At 38.7% G+C, this 27772-nt stretch overlaps 1 protein-coding gene across 1 annotated transcript; it reads left to right on the plus strand.

Annotated features, from left to right (window-relative positions):
- iqck (IQ motif containing K) lies at positions 1-27693 on the plus strand. Its single transcript, XM_021319559.2, has 9 exons — positions 1-92; positions 165-229; positions 717-840; positions 918-1015; positions 2131-2183; positions 2278-2355; positions 3148-3232; positions 23375-23486; positions 26584-27693. Exons 1-9 carry the CDS (start codon positions 41-43, stop codon positions 26643-26645), a joined length of 729 nt encoding a protein of 242 aa, XP_021175234.2. The 5' UTR covers positions 1-40; the 3' UTR covers positions 26646-27693.
- Positions 27694-27772: the final 79 nt, after the last annotated feature.

Below are 27772 nucleotides of genomic sequence, written 5' to 3' on the forward strand. Positions count from 1 at the left end.
CAACGTTCCTTGACGACGGCTAGTGAACACAAGCTGAATCATGGCAGAAGTACTGGGTGCTAAAAAATCTCTATGGGAACAAATTTGCCAAGGTAACATGAATGTGCCCATATATGTTTGAGTGTAACATAAATCAAATTAATTTGTTTGTTGTATGTTTTAAGAGTTTGAAGCTGAGCAGCCAAATCCTGTTCAGAAGTGCAAGATGAGCTGCAATGCCCTAAAAAAGGTACTTCCAGCCCAAAGTAGTGCATAACAGGAGACAGTTTTTTTTTTTTCCAAATAAAACTCTGAAAAGTGCACATCTCCGTATCACACACCACATGCTGTTGTGATTCTTCTCCGCAGGGATTTGGGAGCTGGTCTGATTTGATACGAGGGTGGAGCTAAAAACAGAGCAAAATGCTAGAGAACATGGTGGAGGCTCACATTGTAGGATTGTACCAGGGCAACAATCTTAGTGTAGAATAGGCGGGGCTATAATTTAATGGTTTGGATACATATTCCCGTGTTATAGCTGTAAATACTGCAAAAAGTGATACCACAAAGCATTGGTTCATGGGTCTGGAATACATTTGCATGTAGCAGATCTATCTATCTATCTATCTATCTATCTATCTATCTATCTATCTATCTATCTATCTATCTATCTATCTATCTATCTATCTATCTATCGTCAGCTTCTGGATTGTTTATTGTAAGCATGACGTTTTTAGGCATTGGTGGATGATGATCATCTGAGAAACACTGGTGCTGGTGTTGCTGACTGGAGAGCTCACATTTCTTATCAGAAGCACCCAAAGATAGCTGAAACTACCCCACCTCTACAAAATGATGAATGTAAGATTACCCAACTGCATAAAAAAATATTTTAATCCTGATCTGTGTGTGCATAGAGTAATATTTAGGTGTTTCAGGGCCTGTCAAGCGGTTCTTGGAGAAGACCATGTTCCCAGTATTGTTGCCTGGTCTGGAAGCTTTGCTGAGAGAAGCTCAGAGATACGGCTGTTTTGAGGTCTGTATTTCTTCTGATAAACATCACACCAAATATTCAAACAAAAGAGAGACCATGGTTGAGGATTTAGGCCACAAACACTCCAATTGGGTTTGGTGTGAAGCAGCCATGCCCACTGTTAAGTATGGTGGAGGACCAGTAATGCTATGGGTCTATATTCTCTTCCAAAAACTGGGGATTGTGTTTGAGTGCACTGAATCATAATCTCCTAGAATGAGATTGTCATTGAATTTCTGCTAGTCTCTGCCAGCAAACTAAAAATGGGTTGTCACTGGATCTTTCAGCAGGATAGGGATTCCAAATAAATGGGCAGGTTTACATAGAAATAGTTCACCAGACACAAAATCCACCTTCTGCATCTAAGTCTCTAAACCAGTTCTCTCTTTATGAGAAAAGGAGGCTATTTTCTTTACTATGTAGGAAAGATTTACAAATTACCGGTAGAATTTCTACCCTGCGTCTTCTCTAGTGACTGCTGGAGATGCTACCCTGACGGGATACCACACCATGGGACTTTATTTCTAAAGCTCTAAAAAAAAAAAACATCAAAGCAACTAAAGTGCTGTACGAAAAATGAGAGAGAACAGAAATAAAACAATAAGGATATAAGGGGTGAAAATACTAGAAAATGCAAAGATTTTTCTTATTTTTTCAGTGAGTTTATATTGCTGTGATAAGAGATTTTTTTAAAGCTTTTTACACACCATAATTAGTCACATCAATAAATGAGTTTGTCAATTATGTTTGTCAGAGCTCTCAACAAGGATCCGGCCAGAGCAGAGAGTAGATTTTTAGGCTATAAAGAAAAACTAAGCCCATATTAGAGGAGATCCAGGGTTCGACATAGCAGATTCCAGGCCATGACAGTGATATTCTGGAGACATTTTCTGCAACTCATAATATCAGTGAAATACATACGCATTGCAAAATATTTTTATCTTATAAAACAAAACTTGCAGCAGGACGTCTTATTGCTTGAAAATTATTACTTAATCACAGCTTTTTTACATCATCATCAGTATGCTTTACTTTTACTCTTACGTTTCTGCTTTTTATCCATAGAGAGATTTTGAATGCTTTAAAATTTATTTTATCCCTTTTTTGTGTTGTTCCAGGGAAAAATAACCAAATTTATCCCCTGTGACTTCCTAACTGAGTGGCTCTACAAGTAAGAGCCCACCCCCCAACACACACACTACTCTCAAAGCATATAACTACGCCACATAACTTCTTAGCTTACCGTACATCTTATCTGTTTTCAGCCAGAACCCTCGCAGGCAGGGACAAGATCCAATTAACTTTCTTGACATTCCTTTCGTCAGAGACTGGCTCAGCAAGCAGTGAGTTCCTCACAAACACAAACACAAACACATGCCTAGAAAGATTTGCTATAGTGTTAGGTCTTGGAAAAAGTGGACAATGATTATTTTTGGTTCTTTGTGGGGTGCACCACTGTGCACTGAAATTACCATTAAGTGAATAATTTGATCTCAAAGGGCTTGATAACTTGCTCTTCATATTGTGCATAGTTAAATATTCATATAAATATAACATGACAAAGTTAATGTCAGTCAAAAATATTTCTATGTTCTAATCTTGTTGCTTTTCTTCTCACAGTGTACACAATTTCATTTTTGATGCATTAGTAATCATCTGTCTTTGACTATAAAGATGATTATTATCATCTTCCATTACCATATATCATAGAAAGTATTCCTGGATCAATGTGTGCTTCTGTGCTTTTTTGTTTCTCTGCTCTGTCTTCTCTGACCCTCAGTCAGTTGAGGCAGATGACCGTTCACACTGAGCCTGGTTCTGCTGGAGGTTTTCCTTCCTGTTAAAAGGAAGATTTCCTCTTCACTGTCGCTTTATGCATGTATGAGGCATTTCTGCAAAGCCATCAACAATGCAGACGACTGTCCACTGTGGCTCTTTCATGAGGAGTGAATGCTGCTTGTCAAGACTCGATGCAATCTGCTGGATTTCCTTAGATAGGAAAACTTTTGACCAATTGATTGAATTTGGCTTTGTAAAGTGTCTTGAGATGACGTGTTGTGAATTGGGGCCATATAAATAAAATTGAATCGAACCTACAAGGTTTTCTTCTCTATTTCTTCCTCTGTATTTTTCAGCCCAAGGCCTCCGCTCCCTTTGTTTCTACTGCTCAGTGAGGAGCAGGCCGCACTGCTGGTCCAGGCTTTCTGGAGAGGATATAAGGTACATCACACATGTTTGTTTAGGAGTGGCCTATACGGTTGGCTGATGTAAAAGGAAAATATGGTAATACGGCGAAAAAGGGGAATATATTATTTCACATTGGTCAGAAGTTTGGATATACTTATCATGGGAATGAAAATCAAGTTAATTTTTGGCTTTAAATGATGGATTTTAATTAAAAGAAAAATCCTAGACAGAGTGGTTATATAACAATTTCTGTGATTTAAAAGAAAACAAGAGTCATGAATCCACACAAGTTTAAAAGTATACACACAGTCTAGAATATATACATACATTTACATAGATCTCCATTAGTAAGTAGGACTTTGACCACATGATTTTTGTGGCCTTCCGCAAATGTGTGGCATAATTTTATATGAGCAATTTAACCACACATGTGGGTGGAAATGGTAGAATCCCTTTAAATTGGTTGGTTTAACAAAAAAATATTTAATGATTTGTCCAAAGAACAATTTCCAGAAGTCTTGGCCTTTGCCTATGTACTCTCTCAAACCTACAACCGGTTCTTCGTGCTTAATTTAGACAGCAAAGCTTTCTTCCTTGCGCACCTTCCATGAAAGTTACATTTGTGCATTGTCTTTCTGATTGTACAGGCATTTTACTTTCATTTTAATTGTTTATTGAAAGTATTGTAAAAGGTTACATTGAACAGCCACATTTCCAAATATACTAGGAAAACACAAGCTGTTGTAATGTGTCCTAAAAAACTTTAAAAGGCCAGATTAATATAAGATAAAGTAAAAACAATGTATATGCATTAAAGGATATTATGTGGAGGAAAAAGTACATTTTAAAGCAGAAAAGGAGCAGCTCCGTCAGACCATAAGACCACAGTGACCCTGTGTGTGTGTGTGTGTGTGTGTGTGTGTCTGAGAGAGAGAGAGAGAAAATTAGCCCACAATGTGATCTTGTGTAATCTCATCCCCCAGTACAAGCCCCCTCTCACACAGGGGCCTGTAGTTTCCTTCAGCAGCTTGATTATGTCATCAGTGATGCCAGGCTTTAATTCCCTCCGGTGTGGGCGCTGTGATGCTGCGATATAAATAGTCAGACACAGCCAGAGGCGAACAACCGCAGTTTTGTCACAGACAAATTATTAACATAACCTTCTGTGGTGTGAGGACACATACAGAAAGTGTTGTTCTGTTTTTGTCATCAGACATTGGGGTAGGGTTGGGGTTGCTTTCTGATGCTGATTGTAGTAACTGCAGTTGATTCTAAATAAATCAGCAAACCTACTCAAATATGTAGATGTATTTATGGGCGTGTGCCTAAAAAGCATTGCTGAAAGTGCAGCTCCAAGCATTAATGTTTAGATGCGTTTTACCACCAGCAGAGGGAGACAACGCCATTGTTTTTCAGCCAGTGTTCCTCCGAGGTGGCAGGAGTGAGTGTGTTTACCCTGACTTAAGAGACTGTTCAGAAAGGCCACTGATGATGGCACTGCAGACGGGCACCCCAAGGAATCTCGTGGCAGAGGCACACAGGCCAAAGAGAGAAACTGAGTTGGTAGAGGGAGAGAGAGAGAGATGGATTAAGTGGAAGGATGAAGCTATGTTTGGAACATTCTGGGGTGGATGACAAAGGGGAGGGGGGAAAAAAGGCATGCTGATGTTGCAGAGCAGTGTCAGATTAGAGACTGGGAGCAAGATGGAAGGAAAGGCAGCTTTGTCAGCAGAGATCAAGGATTAAAAACGCAGTACAGTCAATGTCGGAAGTTAGAGATTGGCTGTTGACAGACGCCAGATCCCAAGTTATTAAACACGCGCGATGGAGATAGTTGGCGTTTGCAAAGTCCTGACAGAGGCTGCTGTGCATCCTCCTGACTGGAAGGTTTGTATAAAGTAATTTGTGAAGCTGTGCAAGTGCTACAGAACCTCTATGGTTTATAGTCTCCATGAAGAAATATAGTGAACAAATCCTTAACAGAGATAGACCACATTTAAAGGACAATAACATTTCACTAAAATCCGCTTCAGTGTTAGATTGTTAAGTGACAGCAAGTAATTTGGAGCCCAAATCTGGTCCCTCTGTTTGTTCCCCTCGCTCTCATGCTCTGTGCAGTTATATAACCCGCCTGACGCATCACTGACTCCCTGACTGCAGTGTGTGTGCTCATCTGTCTTTGTGGATTTGTGCGAGTATGCATGTTCTGGTTAAGAAACACAGACTGGCCGAAAGTGCAGGAAGCAGAGACGGGGAGTATTTTTGCAGAGCGGAATTTTCATCCCTCCATTATTAATCTCTCTCATCACAACGCCGAGGATTGAAGAAGAGCAGCAGTGTAGCCGCCTCTCTCTCTCACACACACACACACACACACACACACACACACACACACACACACACACACACACACACACACACACACAACCAACTCACATCTATGACCTACAGACTGTTCAACTTCGTCTCATTTCTCTTGCATATACAATACCTCACAAAAGTTTTCACAAGCCTTAAACTTTCTCTCATACTTTCACATCACAACCAAAAAAACTTCTGTGTATTTTATTAGGATTTTATATAAGGGACTGATGCATTTATTTATGAAGAGGAAGTTGAAGTAAACCTTTCCACCTATGGTCACACTACAACTACCAACTTCAGTGTATTTTGTTCATAGACCAACACAAATGATACACGTTTTACTAATAAAAATCTAAAATGGGTGGTGCAGATTTGTGTTCAGCACCTTTTACTCTGGGGCTAAATAAAATCCAGTGCACCCTACTGCCTTTAGAAGGTATCGGTAAATAGAATCCACCTATTTGTCGTTTGACCTCAGTGTAAATCCAGCGGATCTGTGAAGGCCTCAGTGGTTTGTTAGTGAACAAACAGAATCACAAAGACCAAGGAATATAGCTAACACATCCGGGAGAAAACTGTGGATGAGTTTAAATCAGGGTTAGGTTATAAGAGAATATCTCTGGCTTTGGACATTTCACAGAGTACTGATCAACCATTCAAACATGCAAACAACTGCATGGCACAACGGCAAATCTTCCAAGACATGGGTGTTCAACTAAACTGGCAAACCTGGCAAGGAGCGCATTAATCAGAGAAGCAGCCAACTCTGAATGAGCTGCAGAAATACAAAGCTCCAACAAATATTGAGCAACTATTAGTAGTGAACATGCATTGGCATCATTCTGAATACACCCATCCTTCAATTCAATTCAATTCAATTCAATTTTATTTATATAGCGCCAAATCATGAAACATGTCATCTCAAGGCACTTTACAAAGTCAAGTTCAATCATATTATATTGATTATATATTAACCATCCTTCACAGTAAAACACGGTGGTGGCACCACTATGCTATGTGGACGGCTTTCTTCAGCAGATGAAAGCCATCCACAAGAAGGCCAGAAACCAGCCCTGAGTTGATGGTAGGACAATACTGTAAGAAAAGCTGTTAGAGGCAGTAGATCACATGTGTCAAATTCAAGGCCGTGGGCCGAATCTGGCCCATCAAGACAATTTATCCGGTCCTCAAGAGCTAAAAGGGCCTATCATGTCATAAAGCAGAGGCATATATCCTTTTAAATTATATAAAGTGGCTAAAACTGCACCTCCTGTAGCGAATGTTGATTTTACATCCTGCCACTGATATCTAGTAACAGCATCCTGCCACTAGTTATCGGTTTTCCTACAGCACATTAAAACAACCCAGAAATGTCCAAAAGGAGAAAAAGTGATGCAGAATGATGAGAGTTTAAAGTGTATGTCACCCCAATAGCAACTTTCTTTGCAGATAAACTGTGCTACTTTTATGTTCCTGTGCATTTTTTTTTACATTTCTACGTGAACTGAGATGAAAGTATGAAATCAAAAGTGTCATATATACACATGCAATCCGCTCTTTTAATGACTTCATGATGCCAAAGTGACCCAAAATAGAAATGAGTTTGACACCCCTGGTGTAGATGATTTGAAACTGGGCAATGACCTTAAACATGCAATAAATCCACAACAAAATATTTTAGATCAAAGCATATTCATGGGTTTAATGATCCAGACAATGTCCAGACTTAAATCCAATTAAGAATTTTCAGCAAGACTTTAAAATTAATTTTTCCAGACTGAGCTGTTATGGAAGAAAATTAACAAACAAATTCTCTAAATGTTAAATGTTTATGGAGGCATAAACCAGAACACCTGCAGCTTTAATTAAAGTAAAGGGGTCTATAAAGTATTGACTCTGAGGGACAGAACATAAAAGCACTCCACGCTTTTCAGATTTTTTAATCTTTTTTTTCTTCATTTTGTAATTTTCCTTTGACCTCCAAGTTATTTGGTGGTTTATTACATAAAACACCAATAAAATACAGTGAATTTAGGGGTTGTAATGAGACAAATATGAGTGTTCATGAAGTCTGAACACTGTTACAAGACATTATAACTATGAAGAGCTGCAAGACCTTAACATATTGCATAATCTTCTTTAAACTATGTGCCTTAGCCCAGCCATAATCCATTCATCCATGCCTGCCGCTGTAACACACACGTACTGTAGCACACACAAACACGTTTTATGATCACTAAGACTTATTAGGATTACTCGAATCTGGTCAGCTGAGTCGTAGCACTGTAGCTGTTGTATAATAAACTACAGTTAGCTCGTCGATATTATGAAATTGTGGCCAGGTACTTCAGGGGACTTTTTACATCATATCCATGTCTTGTTTGTCACGATTTATTCAGCATGCACATACTCTGCTATTCATCAGCTAGCGTTCCAGCTAAAGTGTGCAGGTGTTACCCCGGGAAAGGTTGTAAATGGCTTTATTTCCGTTAAACGCTGCTCTGCTGCACATTAGTGTCAGGTAAATTTGTTTGTACTCTTCCACCATAAACATAAAAACACACTAAAAAGACGCTACAGTGTCATGGGATAAAAGTGAAGTACCCAGAAAAGTACAAGCAGGATCAACGCAGCCAGAACCCAGGACCCAGAACAACTGCCTCGTTGTGCAATTATTAGTGCCTAATAAGACTAATTGATACTTATTGATAAACATGTAAATTTTTACAGCAAATTTCATGGTCAAAAAATAACATTTTATTAAACTTTGCCTGTGCGGGTCCACGAGAAAGTATTACCACCCCTCACTTTTGCTACATTTTGTTTTGTTAAAACCGATCTAAGTATAGTTTTTTTTAAAAAACAACAATACAAAATAGCCTATACTGACAAAAGTGAATACATATTTTTATATATTTGTAGAAATGTACAGAAGAATTACAGTTTTAAACAAATTAGGGGCACAGGTACTCAAGGCAAGTCTATTTGAATTGCACATTTCAGCAATTAGACAATTCAAAGTGCTTTACATAATGAAAACATATGAATGAAAACACATAAAGAAGTTCATTACAGTGACATAATCAAGGAAAGAAAAGAGAGGTTTCACCACAGACTGAAATTATTGAGGTTTCAGCCACTAGTTTAAATATAACGGTCTAAGGCAACTTTAAACAAGTGGGTTTTTAACCCTTGATATAAAGAATTCAGAAAACAGCATTTATGTAGTTTTCTAAAAGTTTGTTCCAAATTAATGGAGTATAAAACTGATGTTTAGTTAATGTTTAGTTCATGTTTAGTTCTGGTTCTTGGGATGCAGAGTAGACTTGAACCAAAAGACCTGAGGTGTCGGGAAGATTAATACGACCAGAAATCTTTAATGTGTTTCGGTGCTAAACCATTTAGTACGGTGGACGGGAAGTGCAGACCACTGACATTTTGTGCTTTATAAACTAACACAAGTATTTTAAAGTTTATGCTCTGAGATACAGAGAATAAACACTCAAAACTGAGCTCCAGTGCATCTAATTTCTAGTGAGATGGCAACATCATGATGGGAGGATGTTTTTTCTTCAGCAGGTACTGGAACACTGCATTGGGCATTATTGTCAAAAGTCAGTGCTCATAGGCTTATTCTATATGTTATAGGGCATTCCCTGTTTCAACACACCTGAATCAAATGCTAGTTGTTTACCAGGGCTCTGGAGAATGTGATGAAATGCTGAGGAGGCAATTCAACTATTTGAATCAGTGTTCTTGGAGGAGGGTGTTAGGTTTAAACACCAAACATCTTATTCAGCAACCTGCACAAAGAAGACACAGAGAATTAGTTAAATTGATCTTGCAAGGAGAGTGCTCGGAGACCGTTCAGTTTACAATCCTCCAAACCACTCTGAAGCAGTCTCCGCTCGCCAGGCTTTTTATTGAAAATTGGAACGCCCTAGTTACACAGGATTTCAACTGCTGAGGGAAGGGGAACAAACCAGTTGAAATCTATTAGGCAGGGAACCAATACACAACAACAGCATTCATTGTTATGGGAGTAACTTCTTTATCTTCCACAGGCAGCTGCAAGATACAATTGGGTGCAACCTGCAACTGCTCGCATGCTTGTGTTCTGATATAAGGAGAAATAACACTTCAGTAATAAGTATAATATAATATTGTAAATGGTCAAGAATGTTATTAGTAAAATATAAGATTGCATAGTCATTTAGTTGTTATAAGTGAAACATAATATAACTAGAATATAGATTAAAAGTAGAATAACTATAATAAATCCAACATTACCCTCCTGTTTATTCACTTTAAGCTATGTTTCATCCTTTATTGGTCTCTTCTTGTCAGATTTTCAACCATAAATTCATTCACAACTTAAAGGTTACACCCAGAGGTCGTCACAGTCGTCGGGATCAGGATACAGGTCTGGAAAATTAAGAGATGTCTCTTCGTCTTCATTTTCAGAATCAGCTGGTGGTTTTTCAGTTGCAAGCAGCGCATACATTTCCTCTTTTACGGGCTGTATGGCTGTTGTTATCACTCTAGTGCACAATGCTTTTAAAAACGGAATACAGCAACATCCACATAAGGTCAGAATAGCTGCAAACACAGCAATAGACATTAAAATTGATACCACTAGCTGTTTGTATTTTCCAAACACTTCTCCAAAGCCATCCCACATAGATGTATCAACTCCAGAATGGTCTTTCATTTTGCTGTTTAAGGAACGGAGGCCTTCTAGGGCCTTTGTCAAGCTGCCATCTGCCGCAGTGTTATTTGGAATAAAGGTACAACACTGTTCTCCAAAGATGGCACAGACACCTCCTTTTTCTGCTAGGAGCATATCAACAGCAATTCTGTTCTGGAAAGCCATTATAGAGGTAGCTGACAGTTGTTCATGGATGGCTGCAAAACCTTGTTCTGTTTTATTACCTAATCTCTGAACGTTATAATGGATGTAGTTGATTCTGTCTACGTTTTTATTTATAGTGCACCACCAACAAATAACAGATTCAAATCCTGCTGCAATCTGATTTACGATTTTGTACTCATCTGGAACTCCGCGGGGAACTCCTATGCTATCAATATAAGTTGGATCGTCCTCACTCCAACCTTGTACTGCTCTCTTGTTTCTTTTTTGCCAAGTGTGTGGAAAAACACTTTTCACCGCGGTCAATAATTCCCGTACTGTAAGTGGAGTTATAGAAACTGGCAAAATCAATGTCACAGATGCACAAAGGCCAATGGTGTTATAAGGGAGTTTGTCAAACAATCTATTATCACCACACCACCACCAGATGTCACTACGTGCTACAGGTTTGAAAGTTATGTTTACTGGAAGTATTTCTGTACACTGGGTCTCATTTAACTTTAAAACAGCGGTTTTCCTTTATCCTCAGTAGTTAGAGGGTATATAGTGTCCCAGAATGTACAGTTTCCAGGAGGCACTGTGTTATTCATTATTTCAGTCAGACATTCAGGAGTCATTGTTGCTGGTACAACCTGTAGCAAGGGTCTGGGACCCATACAAACTAAACAACCTGTGGATACAGTACGAGCAGCTTGTTCCACCATTAAAAGCCAATTATTGCTTTTTCCGGACATTCCTGTGGTAATTTTGAACCAATCATCTGCAGTAGGATCTACATATATGTGTGGAGTTATTGGAGAGACAGTTTTTTGTCCTAAAGTAACTTCAGGCATCATTATTGTTGTCAGGTTTGGGCAGAAAAACAAGGTAATGCACGGATCTGTCTGGTGAGGGCGCCAAATACACAGGGCTAAACCATGACAGGGAGGATCTTTAAATTTTCTGAAACTGGCTGGTTTTCCAAAAGGTTTATGGGTGGTATTTATCGTCAGGAAAATAGTATTACTGGCATCAGTTAGTTTCACCTTTCCTTTCCACTGTCTGGCAATGTTACTCGTACCATATGTGTTTTGTCTCCACGTATGATCTGTTGTCTCAAACACATTTTCCCAATTGTGCCCTGTCTGTTTCATTCCTGTGCCATCTAAATACCATTTGTAACCTTTCCAATCAGAAGCTTTGTAACCTCCTATCTTGAATTGGTCTTTATTAAAACTAATCACAGTCCGGATCTTATTATTCTGATAACAAAAATATAGCTCTTCAGTTCTTTTGTCATCTTTCGACTCTTTACATGGATTTTGTAATATTTTCATAATTTGGGAAGGTTTAGGATTGTAGTAGCCCACTCTTCTTGGTTCTCTGGCTCTTTTAGTTCCATGAAGAATTTGAGCTTCCCATAGCCATATAACTACTGCTGCCACGGTTAGGATGGCTATCCCCAACCACACAAGTCTTTTCCCTTTTTCAGTTAGCATTCTGTTTGCAGATTGAAATCCTTCCTAAAGACCCCTCGGCAGAGGTGTGGACAATCTTCACCGATTTGAGACGATTGTATACTAGAAATACAACCCCCTTTGTACAACGGACTTACTCTGAGGGTCGTTGAAGAATTACAATACTACAACAGATACCACAAAGCGATCACTAGGAGGCAGACTAATACAGTCAAATTGAATGCAATAATGGAAATTGTGACCTTAGTCATGTTTAATGATTCTTTTGCAATGTGTTAAGTGAATCCACGTGCTCCGCTCTGCAATCTTTACAGCAGTTCCAGTGGTCAGCAAAACCTGGAAAGGTCCTTCCCACTTAGGTGAATGCCAATGTTTCTTCTTTATGCTTTTTATCAGAACCCAGTCCCCTGGTTCAACTAACTGGTTTTCCCGTGGAGACACAGAAGTTGTAACACTGTCAGTTTGTTCTGTCACTTGTTTGTGTTTTTCCAGCATTTTTCTCATATAGTCTGCTAGAGTGCTTTCATCATCAGTTTCCCATTTGTTCTCAAAATAGGGCAGTCTATATGGTTTACCAAACACCATTTCATAGGGTGTCAGGCCATTTGTGCTAGTAATGTTTATGTGCAGTTTAACAAGGTCTAGGCACTGAGTCCACGGCCTTCCTGTTTCTTCCATGCACTTTCTTAGTCTGTTCTTTATTGTTCCGTTAGTTCTATCAACTAAGCCCGCACTCTGAGGATGATATGAACAATGGTTTTTTAAGTCTATATGAAAGGCTTGGCCTATTTTAACAATGATTTGGTTCACAAAATGTGATCCATTATCACTGTAGATTTTTTTTTTTTTTCTGGTATCCTATAGCGAGGGATAATGTCTTTACATAAAGCTGTTGCCACTGTTAACGCATCTGGATGTTTTGTGGGAAATAGTTCTATCCATTTGGAAAATGAATCAACTATTCCCAGAAAAAAAATTTTATTCCCTTCACTAGGACTTAATTCAATAAAGTCCATGTGTAGATGTTGAAACGGATAATCAGGTTTTGGAAACTGACCTCTTTTTGGTCTCAGGTTCCCCTGAGCATTGTTTTTTGCACATATCAGACATGATCTACAAAAATTATTTGAATAAGAATTAAACCCATAGGGTGTGTATACTTTGTTTATTAACCCCACTATCCCTCCTGTTGAGACATGGGACTTCCCATGGCTCAAAATTGCTGCCCATTTATAGAGATTTATTTCTTGTTGTGGGGCCTGGTTTTGCATTTCCCTTAAAACATCATGAGTTAAAGGCTCAGGGTCCATAGAAAGTGTGCACACGAAAGTGTCTGTCATTGCAGCTGTTTTGGCAGTCTCGTCTGCAAAAGCATTTCCTTTAGAAATAGGGTCAGTTTTATTTGTGTGTGTACGGCTCGAAGGAGTTCTTTTAACAAATTTGAATGAGTTACTGGTTTTCCAGTCGATATTATCATGTCTCTATTTTTCCAATGTTGGGCAAATGTGTGTGTGGTTGCAAAGGCATACAGGCTGTCAGTGTAAATGGTTACTTTTTTTCCTTTCATGAGTTTACAGGCCTCAGTCAAGGCCACTAATTCTGCAGCTTGGGCAGAGTAGTGCTGTGGCAAAGAAAAAAGCTTTTAGTACTGTCAGCGGTGACTACAGAGTAGCCAGTTCTTGTTTTGCCTTTGTCATCCTTTTTGGATGAGCCATCTAAAAACAATGTTTCTCCCTCAGTCAGGGGAACGTCCTTCAGATCAGCCCTGCTTTTGGCTGTCTGTTCGGCTAAAGCTTGACAGTCATGATGCTCGCCATCAAATTATCTAATTTAGAGAATGTGTTTACATTAAAGAAATACTTTGGGATCTGCCCTTTAATTTTTTCCAAATCTTTTTTTGTTCCTGTTGATTTCTGTCGCTCTGCAAAGTTTAACTTCTGTGGTAAAACAATTTAAACCAGTAACATTCTTCATAAATTCTTAAACATCAGCAACTCCATCTGAGGATAACTGTAAAACTGATACATGACTAGACGTAGGGCTAATAAAATCTATCTAATCAACCGGGTTGTACTTTTACCAAACAGCTTTAAGTTCCATTTTAACTTTTAACTTTTGTTTCTGCTAACTGGTGATTCCTAGACCTACAATTAGCAGAAGTTGTTAATGAGCTAATTCCTGCTTTCCTTAGATCAACCAGTTTTAAGTCTAGTGTATTATATTCAAACTAGGGCTTTCAAGCTATTAAAATTTTAATTTCAATTAATCTCGTATTCTATCTTTTATATTTCTGAAAGTATAAAAACTCATTTGGAAATTTTAATATGCACTTTTGCAATAAACCACACTAGTTAAAATTATGCTTATACAAACACAGATATAAGTTTTATTATTCATTTATTATTTACTCTCTTTCTCAAACACATATTCCTGAGCGGTCCCTAAGTTTGTCAATGCAGAGACAGCAAGTCTCCCTCTAGAGGGGAGGGCTGCGCCCTGAGCAGCAGGCGGAACATACCAACTATCAGTGACCAATCCTCGGCTGTTTACAGCGATGTTGGGGCTGTAGGTGTAGTAACAGATGACGCGCATAGTTGATGGGTGTTTCTAATAATGTGTTGTTCCTGGGGGTGTCACCAGGAACCGTTAATTCTCCGCCCAACACATTCAGATGTTGGTCAGTTTTGTTTATCATATCTATTGTCCTGCTTTAGGTCAAACTGTCCCCCTGAGGTTCGCTTCAGCTCAGTGTAAAAAGTCTCCCCTACATATTCCATCCAGCTCCACTTCTCCCATATAATCTCCCCATATGCTGTTTGCCAAGTTAATAAAGTTATAACATTACAATATAAAAAGACCCTACTCTATTATTTTTACAGCTGTCATGAATCCATTGTCAAATACAAGCTTCGTGCATTAATAGTGTAACTGAATACTTTCCCCACGGCTCTGGTTAACTGTACTCCATAATTAGGCACCCAAATAACACAAAAACAAAACCTTTATCCCCAGTTTCAATCAAATGCATCGTAATTCTCTTACGCTTCAGTTGCTATTCTCAGCTCTGTCATACGCACAAATCTACACACACAGACTTACACACAAAAACCCATTTGCGCACAAACATCAATCTCCGCGGATCCAAGCAGTCTCTCCCCCACTCACTCAAACAAAATGATCTCATTTCCACAGACACAATATGTTGTACAAGACAGACAGACAGCTTGCGCGTAGTGTTCTGCGAGACGTCTCTCTCTTTTTTTTTTTTTTTTATACGAAACCTCCTTGTTCTAAAAAAAAAAAAAAAAAAACTCCCAGAGTGTTGCTCTGTATTTCCCCTTTAAATTTCCCGATTTATTAATGATAGCCTTCTGGAATTTTAGCTATTTTCTGTTTGTTAAGTCACCTCTTAAACCTGAATTGTATTATTTTACCCATGTAGCTAAATGTTAAATTTGATCAGAGTGGGTCCTGCTGTTTTTATCCAGACTTGGGTCTGGGCAAGACCTTCTTTTGCCATTTGCTTCTCCTTGTTTTTGCATTTTAATTTAATTTTTTCCTGTAGTTCGTTTATGCCAGAAGTGGATAGTTTGCCATTGAAGTTGTACCCTTTTTTTTTTTTATCTAATAACATAAGGGCACAATTGCTGCTTTATCTTCTTTCTCAACAACTTTCCAATCTTTACATGTAAGTTCTTGAGTAGCTCGCATTTTTGTTCACTTTGTCCCTTTCCCATTTTGGTGAATGTTTGGACCCAGTGGGTTGCAACACCTGCTGTGTTCTAACACTGGGTTTATTTAGACAAGATGACGATCAATAACTGTTTGTGGTAAAACTCACTTCAACCTTCAAGGTGGAGTTTTCTTGCCTACATGCATCCACAAAAGCTCGTCATATTTGTTCTTGCCTGTTTTGGTATGAAATAAAATACCTAGTGGTATTTGTATTTCCTCACACACACACAGTCACACTTTTGAGCTCTTACTTTTAATCTAACACAGAGGACGCCGCCGTCCTTCACAGAATTTAACTAGTTAGTTTAAACTAGAGGAGTCTGTCCTCCTGCGGACTTTAACTGTTTAGATTTCCTATTTTTTTAAAACAGAGGACTCCGCCGTCCTTCACAGAATTTAACTAGTTTGTTTAAACTAGAGGAGTCTGTCCTCCTGCGGACTTTAACTGTTTAGATTTCCTATTTTTTTTAAAACAGAGGACTCCGCCGTCCTTCACAGAATTTAACTAGTTTGTTTAAACTAGAGGAGTCTGTCCTCCTGCGGACTTTAACTGTTTTTTATCTGCTACCTGATAGTGCCTAGGATTGTCAGGGTTTTATCTTGTTTCTCAGAAAACAGAGGACTCCGCCGTCCTTCACAGAATTTAACTAGTTAGTTTAAACTAGAGGAGTCTGTCCTCCTGCGGAATTTAACTGTTTTTTATCTGAAATGTTCACTCATTCCTCTTTAACGAAATTCTACTCACAATTCTCTGTGTCTCTGGAATTCTTCAACCTTCGGATCCCAGCTCGTAAAGGAGGGACCAGTCCCGGAAAGGGTCTTAGTGCTGTGGCCACAGACTTGCTGGAACCTCACTTTACCTGCTGGGATCGTTAGGTATGTTGAAATCCGGCTCGAAGGACCATTTAATGTTAGGTTTAAACACCAAACATCTTATTCAGCAACCTGCACAAAGAAGACACAGAGAATTAGTTAAATTGATCTTGCAAGGAGAGTGCTCGGAGACCGTTCAGTTTACAATCCTCCAAACCACTCTGAAGCAGTCTCCGCTCGCCAGGCTTTTTATTGAAAATTGGAACGCCCTAGTTACACAGGATTTCAACTGCTGAGGGAAGGGGAACAAACCAGTTGAAATCTATTAGGCAGGGAACCAATACACAACAACAGCATTCATTGTTATGGGAGTAACTTCTTTATCTTCCACAGGCAGCTGCAAGATACAATTGGGTGCAACCTGCAACTGCTCGCATGCTTGTGTTCTGATATAAGGAGAAATAACACTTCAGTAATAAGTATAATATAATATTGTAAATGGTCAAGAATGTTATTAGTAAAATATAAGATTGCATAGTCATTTAGTTGTTATAAGTGAAACATAATATAACTAGAATATAGATTAAAAGTAGAATAACTATAATAAATCCAACAGAGGGGCATATCTAAAACCAGCTGGAGACCAGTCATTGAGTAATGGAGCTGGATACCCCTGGTGTATAGTGTACAGTAACATCGTTACAGCAAAGTACAGAGCCATTCTTCAAGAAAACTTGCTCCAGTTCTCTTGAACTCGGGTTAAGGCCGTAATTCATCTCCCTACATGACAATAACCCAAATCACAGAGTCAAGGTAACAAAGAAGTGGCTTCTGTCTCGGCAGTCTGTGGATGGCCTTGAAGAGCAAAGCCAGAACCTGGACTTGAATTCTAGAGAACATTTCTGAAAAGACCCAAAAATGTCTGCCTACTGAGACGGCCCATCAATGAGCTGCAGAAGGAATGGGAGAAAATAACTAAAAACAGACATGTGTTGTGCTATTACACACTGTTTTCAGTTATTTAATGTTTAATAAATAACTCTGTCTGTTAGGTATTGCCCGGTGGATATCAGCCCTAACAGCTGATATTAGGACAATAGTTGAAAGGAATGATTCAAGCACTGCCGTTCTTTTAACAGCAAACTCTGCAAACATATAGACTAAATGAGTGACGTCTCTTCAAGTTTAAGAATTTATTAACAGAAATAAAATGAAGATCCAGAGAACACCATTATAGAATGCTGTATATCTGAATTAACACTATATTTCAATCAACAAATCCTCTAATAGGCTAGTGAAACTTAACTAAAACTACTAAGCAAAATGAAGATAAAAAGAAGCTAAGGAACTATGTACACACACAAGAAATAAAAGGACAAAATAAAATAGTTTAAAAGCATCGTCATAAAGATTCAATAAATCCTGGTTCACTACAGATCTAAATTAAAGAACCAAAGTTCATCTTAAAAAATATGCAATGAGGTTAAATTATCTTAACTAATTTAGAACAAGATTTGGTATTTATTCCAACCCATTCACAATGCAAATCCTGAGTTAAACAAACCTTTATATGATAAAATAATATTTAAAAGAATGATTTGCTCAGTAAGAATCCGTAACTTAGATGCTTGATTTTATTAATGCGATTATTCCTCTGGGAATCTAGGGGTCGCTGTAGCGATTGGTCGCTAAATGGGTAATCCTAAAGTTATACAAAACACCATTAAATTGACATTAATGTGTTTAATGTGGTAATAATGCGCATAGCACTATCAAATGATGTTGGAGCGAAGTGAAAACAAACCTTAAAAAAACGAACGGTAGTTACGCTGTATGTTATCCGGGAAGCTAATAACATTATGCTAGTGGACATTAAGCGCTAATTTTAAAAGGCCTTATTTTGGTTGTAATGAGTGGACAGGAAAACACAAACATCATTATCCCATAAATGTATAAAATCCTTATGAAAATAAAGTTTGTTATAACTGTAAAAACACACTTCAATTATATCAGCATGGCATGGTTTCGTAGAAGCAAGCTGGAGCTATGCCTATTAGCTCAGTCAAGCTTTAAAACCACCATGAAACCCAGTAAGTAAACCTTTCCAAATAAACCATTTAACTTTCCCTGTTCAACTCTGCCAAACCTGCCTGTGCCTCCGTGTTAGTTCGGTTCACTTTGGGCATCCAGTTGGAAGCAGTTGAAGCAGAGAGGGTGAAGGCTGTTCGTCTGACCAGCTATAGGCGGCTAGCCGAAACGTGGCTGTTAGGAGGCGACTCCAGGTCCTGGGCCGTAGGAAGCTCAGTGCTGCGGGGCTGCGATTCTACTACTTAACCCAGAAATTACTTTTTCCAACAAATGAGGTACCATTCAAAGTGATCTATACAAGTTTTCCAACAGTATGTGATATATTGCTCAGAAGCATTGTAGCAACAAAGAACAAAATCGACTAAACTCCCATTTCAGAATCAGAATCAGAATCAAGTTTAATGGCTAAGTAGGTTTGCACTTACAAGGAATTTGACTTGGTATTGATGGTGCAGACAAAAAATAAGAGTACAGTAAAATAAGAAGTAAAAATGATATATACACGGAAGCTGTATACACTCAGTAAACTGTGCGTTAATGTAACGCAGAAGCTTGTAAGTCCTGAACGGGGGAGAGAGACAGTGTCCAGTTTCAAGGGCGGCTCTTTCCTTACTTTCCCTGCAAAGTTTACAGTTTAGACTTTTAGTCTGTGCATTTATGAAGTATTTCTCTTCTGATGCTTTAATCTGTTGGATTATAAGGCCTTACTTTACAATAAAAAAATAGGGCGTTACTTGTGCTGAGTAATAATTCTTTTGATGTGATCTAATATTGATGGTTTGACATATTAACAACCACTCTGCCCATAGAATCCCTGCCAAACAACAGTGTAGTCGATTGGAGAATTAGGTCTGTGATTCCAGCTCAACGATCTGAGGGCAGCTATAGTTGAATGCCATGAGCTGAGCTTCAGTGTTCGGTCAGTTGACCGACCCTGTGCGGTGACACTCATGCAGAAAAAATGTCACTGGGACGCAGTACATTAAATAGGCATTCTGTCTGCATCTGCTTAGTCCTCACTTACCTAATTACAGCAAAGTGGCCCATCAAGGCACACTTTCCATAAAATGGGATTGCTAGCTGTAATATGGACCACGCAAGATTAAGATTACCTGTCAGTGTGTTCTACAAAAGCACAGTGGGGGTATGTTGAAGCCACTTAATGCGTCCAAGTCTGCAGAAGCACGTATCAGATCACAGGTCACTGGGCTGGTTAGACTGTGACAGAAACATCGGGCAACCAAACGGTGATTGATGGGTGGGTGGATGAGGTGTGAAGGGGAAGATGGAGCAGATTTTGTGGATGTGTCTGTGCAACTTGCCTACGTTTGCTGTATTACTGCAGTGAATAGAGGGCTTTGTGCAGCCGCAGAATGTGGAACACAGCAAAGGAGAGGAGCCTGAGAGGCTGTGCAGCAGGGCTGTAGTATGTTTGCGAGAAATAGTATCTACAATGTTTGTTGGGAGTTATGCAACTTGTGGGTGTGTGTTTTTTTTTGCAGGGGTTCATCTTGTGCTGCCACTCGTGTGATTTTTATAAAGATGTCTGTGGGACTTGAGTTGACGGCTGTCTTGTTGTAGCATATTCTTTTTTTTGTTTCAGTTCTGCGGTGGGTGTCTATGGCCATGTTTGTATTATACATCCAAAGTAATGCGGTTGGAAGGCCACTGTCTCACAGTGTCCTGGCAATTCTTCTAATCACTTTTAATCCTTCCCTGCATGCATCGTCTGCAACATGAGTTGAGTGACTCACATGCACCAAACCAAACCCGGCCACGCGTGCAACGACACGATTGATCATAACAACAGCATATTCGGTCCGCAAACAGTGACAAACTTTTCCGGCTTAGTGGACTATATCAGGAAAAAACACCCATATAAAGCCACAAATAATTTAGCTATTGGGAAAGACATGAAGTTTGGTATGAAAAATGTGTAGGAACATTATTATCTTTGTGCACGTTGTCAAAAACAGAACCTTTCAACAACAAATAACCTGCGTTTATTCACACAGATGGGATTTAAAACACTCACACAGTCAGCCTATTCTTTTTTAGTCATCTGTTACAAAAATCTTCTGTATTTTGATCATGTGTGACCCGTTTTTAAGCAGTCGTTTCTGTTAAATGTCCCTACATTTAGAAGCAGGTATCAGCAGCGGAAGCACAATAACAAGGTATAAGATTTATGGAGGAAGCCAATGAAAATTGACATTCACTTTCACACATAGAGAAAACTGGCCGTGGTGAGCAAACACAAGCGGCTCCAACCCCCCACCCGTACTGACCCTCGCCCCTCGTTTCCATTTCTATGGTTTGCTCCCATCAAGACAGGGGCCGCTGCGGCACCATGACACCCATTGAATTAACTGCTGAAGCTCACTGGTTTTACCAATTCGTCAGCCCCTTGGTCAGCCTTATATAACAGGCCTACTTTTACACTGCTTAGTAGGAACACCGTCGTATCCCCACAACCAGACACTTGAGAGAATGTTGAGGTTCACTGGAAGCATAGGGGGAGCAAGATGGGTGAGAGATGTAGAGAATGCAAAACTGAGAGGACAAAGGTGGACAGAGAGGGATGAAACACTGATGTGTGGAGAATCTCAAGAGGGTCTGAGGTGTTGTTGTGAGACATCGAAGGAAGTGAAGGAGAAGAGGCAGAAAAGAAAATTTCTTAGAGCAAAAGAAAGAGAAGGCCTTTTTAGTAGGAGAGGAATAGGAATGTTAGCCCAACAGGGACGTTTTCTTTTCATCTTAAACAGCAAACGCATTCAGTCAGTCTCTCAGTAAACCCGGCAGCCCACACACAAACACAAAACAACTACAGGGGTTTCCTCCAAGAACAAAGGGATGAGTCATGCCAACAACAACTTAAACTCAGAGACGCATCAAAGTCAGCTTGTTAAAAATGAGTGAATTTCACTTATTTAGCCAGCCACACAATGCAGACATAATCATACACATTCATTGTAACAGTGAGTCATAAGTTTAAAAACTGCTCTGTAAAGCTACAGAGTTGTTATCTATATCTTTTTATAATATCCTAAAATTAGAAATAAAACGTCTCGAAACCTGTGTTGAATGAGCTGCTCTTCACACTGACAGTGATTTGAGAGTGTAAAGCTCACAAATCGGAGGTACGGAGGTACTGCATGCAAGATTTCCGTAATAATTTACCTCCATTTGCAGATTTTTGCTATGTTCCGCCCTAGTCAGACATGTAGCTTTGTTAAGAGTTATAGTTTATTTTTATTTTTTATACTGAAAAATCCTGAGGGATTGGCTGTTGACTGTAATCAGTTTTCAGTTTGATTAGCTGGTGAGAAATGTAAAAATTTGTGCTATCTGGTCCAGTTGACATAAATACTCTTCATTGTGAAAGCTGCTAATAAGTGAAGAAGACTCAATGTGGCTATTTTCAGTATCTGTAAAGTGTATGAAAACAAAGTCAGAGAAAACAGGGAATAGTAAAAAGCCATCTAAAAACTTTATTTCCAATGACATATTGAGACATATATATGGGTCTGCAAGAGACAAGAAACTAGCAAATTTTGCACTGCAAAAACAGAACTAAAAATAACTAAAATATTCTTGAAACGAGTGCATTTATCCTTAATTTGAGCAGGTAAATAAGATTATCTGCCAATGGAATAAGAATTTTACACTTAAAATAGGAACAACTCATCTCCATCATCTTATTTCAAGTGCAGGATGTCTAATTATCTTTTTTTAGGGGTCAAAATACTCATTCTATTGGCAGATAGATAGACATTTACCTGCTCAAATCATGGACAAACATACTAATTTCAAGAAATGTTTACTTATTTTTAGTTTTGTTTTTGCAGTGTGGCAGCTTTTTGGAGACCTCACAATTCACGTAAGGATCTACTTTTGGAGAGACAGCTGTTTTTATAATGCAAAATGTAATAATCAGGCTAATTACTAATATACAGTTTGATATAAAAGTATGTAAAAGTATGTTTTGTGGCTAGCAATGTTTTTCTCAAATTTGTTCTCATATGTTCTTACACGGTGCTATAGAGAAATCGGTATTGACTAGTCACTTTACAAAACCTGGAGATCAGAAATTGTCCACAAACTTCTAAGCGGTGCTTCACCAGTAAAATCTATAAAGGTAAACATTGGTTTTATTACAAGAATACAAAAACTTAAAAGTGCATAGTGCATGTTTTGAAATTAAACATTTATTTCCTTTCCCATACATTCCCTTCCAATTGCCCGACGTGAAAAATTTGTTCTGCTCTATTTTATGTAGTTGTCTCCATTGCCTGGATTAATCGGTTTATGGGAGACTGATTTAGGCCAAATCCTCTGGACGTGTGTGTGGGTGTGATGTGCAGCGCGCTCTCGTTCACCTGGCTACTTTGTTGAATCTCCGCCGTAAATAATACATTAGCAAGGGACCATGGGCTAACTAAACCATTTATAGCTTTGTTACCTCAGCAGACATCACACCTCTAAACAAACCACTGGTGCAGATGCTTTTTCCTCTTCTGCCATGCACAGGCACAAGACTGGTGTTATTTCAACTTGTCACCAGAGGGGGCAGATGTCTGCAAAAATCACAGAACTTATACTATGGTCCTTTAAGAAACCTTTTTGAACAAGTCGTTTATTTTTTTGATTGTTAGTATTTTAGATAAGAACACCATATTTATTGAAAAGATGATGCTCTGATATGGCAAATTGACAGTCTGGCAAATATATAATAGGATGTTAAAGTTTCTCCAATTTTCAGCTAATTTTCTCCACCCAAAACGAATAACATGTATTCTATGCAGTTGAAAAATTTACTTACGTTAACACTTACACTTGGTTGTTCAGGTCAGAGCACGGCCAGATGTGCAGGAATTACGTCGATGGCAAAGGGAGCTGAGGGAGAGTCGTGACATTGCCAATACGGTTGCATGTTTTTGGGCCCGGCAAGAGACCCGAGGTACACACACGCACATACGCACGCACATACGCACGCACATACGCACACACGTACGCACTCACTTTTAGACACTTACTTACCGGTCCTTGGGCTTGTCGAAAAGATATTGCTTTTGCTGTCATTGACAGCAGTTGTTGTTTATATGGAGACATTAAAATTAATTAAATCCATTATGCAAAGGCATGCTTATATAATACTGTCAGCCCCATGCGTCGTACATACTCATGCACCTAAATTGCCGCAGAGATACAGTATTCATCCTTACACGGCTTTGATGTCAAAGCTGAAACGAGGATTCTTGCAGCAGCGGCTCACAGTGAGAATGAGGCCAGCGGCAGAGATAAAGACACAGCATGAAAAAGAAAAAAGAATCTCTGCAGGGCTAGGGGTGTGTTTGTGTGATAGAGATGGTAGAGTGTGGGGGTTGGGGGGATACATGTGAAGAAAGAGAGGAGTTACATAGAGATTAAGACAGAGAAATAGAAGACGATGTGTGTGTTTGAGAGTTCTGGTCTGCACACATGAAGGATGAAGTGCAGCAGCTGAGAATGCATATCTATGTACAATGTGAGTGACTGGCATTAGAGCTAAACTGTGTCCTTAAGAATGTGAACAAGAAAAAAAAGTGGCATTTTGTAATTAATGCTGGCTATTTTTAAAGTATAAAGAAACATAAATTATTAGAAATCAGCCAAATACGGGCCAGTATGAGATTCTCACTATGACAGCTGTCAGTAAATACCTCACTGTTTCATGGTAAAATTTGGAACAAGAATGTAAAACCTGATCTAATTTTTAAAATTATAAAAACAAGAAACACCCTTCTGTTGTTAAATTATGTTGTATATTGATTATTACAACTCTATAAACATTTGTTTAGTTCAATGCTTATACCATAGTAACATTATAGACTAAAAACAACCACTTTATTCAGTAGGGTTACCTTTTACGCCATTCTGCTCTTTATAGAGTAACATAAGTGGAACATGCTGATATTGGATGGTTAATTAGCTGAGATAAATCCTCTGGTCGCTAACCTGCACTAGAGATGCCATCAAAGTGTTATCTTTGAGAGGGATGGGTGCTTCTGCTTTAGTTTCCAACCCATGACTGTTTATGGTTTATGTGACCTAAAACACCTGCTCAAAACAGTTAAAGGAAGACTTTTTAATCGTATTCATATATATATATATATATATATATATATATATATATATATATATATATATATATATATATATATATATATATATATATATATACAAAATAAAATACCGAATGCTGCGCTCTGTGTTGGGAATCCTGGGAACTCTCATATGATTTGCTGAGGAACCAGAAAGTAAACACAGGCTACACTCTGAACCAAAGTCGTTCTGGATGGTACCTTTAGGTTTGAAAGGAGAAAAATGTGACTAAGACATTGTTGATGGAGAGGACCAATTGTTTATAGGGAAGTTTACTTCCATCCTGGGTGAGAAATGAGAATGATTTAGGTTGATTTTTACGGTAAATATCTTACTTATAGCTCATTTAACTATTCACAATCTTCTAACATGACCTCACTTCCAAAATCACATTTTTCAGCTGTTTATTTCCCCTATTGCTGTAGTGCAAGTGCAACCACACTTTCTCCAACACACATATTAAAGCTCATCATAATGATATTCCTGCCTGTGTTTATTGCCAACATCGACAGACATCATCGTGATTGCAGGTTGTCTCCACACTAACACATTCCACATGACAAAAGGACTCACTGCAGCCACAGCAGGCCGACAAAAGTCCCTGTGCTGTGGTGCAGCAGCCTCACTGCTGCTGCTGCTGACCTGACATAAAAGCAGGGGGCCTGGGGGTGTGTGTGTGTGTACATGTGCAACGCACTGTGTGGAAAAAAAAAAAAAAAACAGTCTGCCCAGACCCTCATCCTGAATGGAAATCATTTTCTGACCTCTTTAACAGAATCTGAACTGGACTAGGAAGGGAGGGAAGCAGGGATATGTGCAGTGAAAGCAAGGAGGAAGGGAGGGATGAAGAACAGTGGTGTTTGCTGTGCTGTGCTGTGCTGCGTGTTGTTTTCCTTGAGAGCACTGACACATAAATGAGCCACGTTTGCCACTGCGACAGAAGCAGTGTGGGCAAAAATTATTTAGGGAAGCCTCCTTGTGTATCCAAGCTCTTTATGTTGATCCAGGAGCAGCTGCACTCACCTTATTTGACCTGAGGAGCAAACGTGCGGCTCGTCTTCTGGCACGTTCTGGTCTGAATCAAAATTAGCCTGAGACAGAAGCTAAAAACAACAAGACAAAGAGCAGACCCAGACTCATGTGTCAGGAAGTTGAAGGGTCCCATCGCCATGAACAGGTGCAGCTGTTGGCACTTCATGTATCCCTACATGACTGTCCTTGCTGCCATGTTTACCTTTGGAACAACTCCTGTTGGTTTCCAGCACAGAATGATGTTGTACCTCATCGAACGAGTCCTGAAAGGAAACGTTATCACTACAGGACATCTGCAGAAAGTAATTTGTAGCATCCATAAGAGATTTATCGCTGTAACTTTTTCTTATATATACCATGTCATTTAAATGTAACACAATACAATTCAAATTTACTTCATAAATTAACAGATACACTTTGTTGCCAAAAGAATTCACTCATCTGTCTTCACATACATGATCTCGATAACATCCCATTCTTGATGCTATTAAGAAGCAAAAATTTAAAGGTGATGTTTTACTTTAAAATTCTCTTGAATTCTGGTCTGTGTAACCTGCAGTGTTTTTCATCTATACTATGGAGTGACACTATTTTAACTTTACAAACTAATCAGAAACGTCCTTGATTTTTAATGCCGTCTTAAATTATTATTGTTGCTGTGGAAACCAACTACTGTACAAATAAGGTCTTCATACTCTTAGACCAATTAAGAGCTTTGTGGGTGGAATTTATTTGATCAACATTCTTTTATTTATTTGTTTACAAATTCAAAGATTTTTCTGGTCTTTAAATGTGCAAATCTGTTTGTTGCAGTAATGCATGACTGTTTTGTTATTAAAAAAGTAACCAACATAATAGAGATATCTTTTGTTTTTTTCCAGTTGGTTTGACCATGAACGGTCTAGAAAGCCCTGATGCGGATCTCTCTCCGTCCCTCAGTTGAGCGTGGTCCACAGCAGCTGGATGACCTCACTGGCTGGTTAGCAGCTAACCACCAGCCTGTTAGGAAAAGGACACATCCTCAACATGACTGAGTAATTTTCTTGCTCTAACACTGTGAAAAAAGAAAAAAAAAACACTAAATTGGACTCTAAAGCTAAATTGTATTGTTTTATACTGACTGTGAACTAAACATCTCCTATTTCTGTTTACTATTTTTTTTTTAGTGTCAAATGGGTATTAAACTTTGTGACCCTGATGTCAAACTTACCAAAATGATCAGCCAAACAAGCTATCCAAAGACCTATAGGATCAGGCAAGAATTTATGATCTGATCACTATCTAATGCTTTTATTGCTCCCATAGCTTTTTGAATGATCACTTCCCTTCATGCTTCTTTAAATGCGTCACAAAATGAATTCAATAGACCTTAGTTCCCACAAAGCTGTAAGAAGGGGAAACCTTTTTTAACAGACCTGAATTTTTTTCTTGGCACCTCCAGCTGATATTTCACCAGAGGACAGGCATACTTCCCTGTTCGGTCTCCTTTTTTAATTGTAACAATACATATAATGAAAAAGGTTGTAACTTTTCCATTCAAGCAGACAATTAAGGCCATAGTGAGGAGTGACTTGGCCTTCACAGTGGCACTCTTATCCTGTTTACTTGGAAAGGAAATGTCCCTTTCAGGGAATCAGAGAATAAAAACAAGGTTTTAAAGACTAGACATCACTGGTGGAAGATCGGCTTTTATCTGACAGAGCACATGAATTATTATTTTCATTTATATACACTTTGTCTGTTGTCCTGTATAATAATATTCTTTTCATACTTGTCATAAACTTAAACGAATAAGCTTATCAGTAAACCTATTGACTTCATTATAATGTTAATTTGGTGTGTGGTTTGGAAGCTCTAATCACATGATGTATGGTGATTTTCTGACGCTACATTGTATGAATGTGCCTCTGTGTGTTTTCTTCATAACGTGGATCACTTCTTCTTCTTGTATCCTGTGGCGATCAAGCATTACCCCAGCTTTTCATAATTAAACCGTGGCAAGTTCATCAAGTTTTATTTGCAAAAATCAAAACCCTCCATAATGCTCAACTTACTTTGCACTTCTTTGAA

This window comes from Fundulus heteroclitus, chromosome 16, assembly GCF_011125445.2.
Source record: "Fundulus heteroclitus isolate FHET01 chromosome 16, MU-UCD_Fhet_4.1, whole genome shotgun sequence".
In the NCBI taxonomy this organism is placed as follows: domain Eukaryota; kingdom Metazoa; phylum Chordata; class Actinopteri; order Cyprinodontiformes; family Fundulidae; genus Fundulus; species Fundulus heteroclitus.

Excerpts from the sequence above, each read along its gene's own strand:
- iqck (XM_021319559.2), top strand. The coding sequence starts at position 41 with ATGGCAGAAGTACTGGGTGCTAAAAAATCTCTATGGGAACAAATTTGC. Across the intron at positions 1,016-2,130 it reads AGAGATACGGCTGTTTTGAG|GGAAAAATAACCAAATTTAT; the intron begins GTCTGTATTTCT and ends GTGTTGTTCCAG. Across the intron at positions 3,233-23,374 it reads CTTTCTGGAGAGGATATAAG|GTCAGAGCACGGCCAGATGT; the intron begins GTACATCACACA and ends TTGGTTGTTCAG.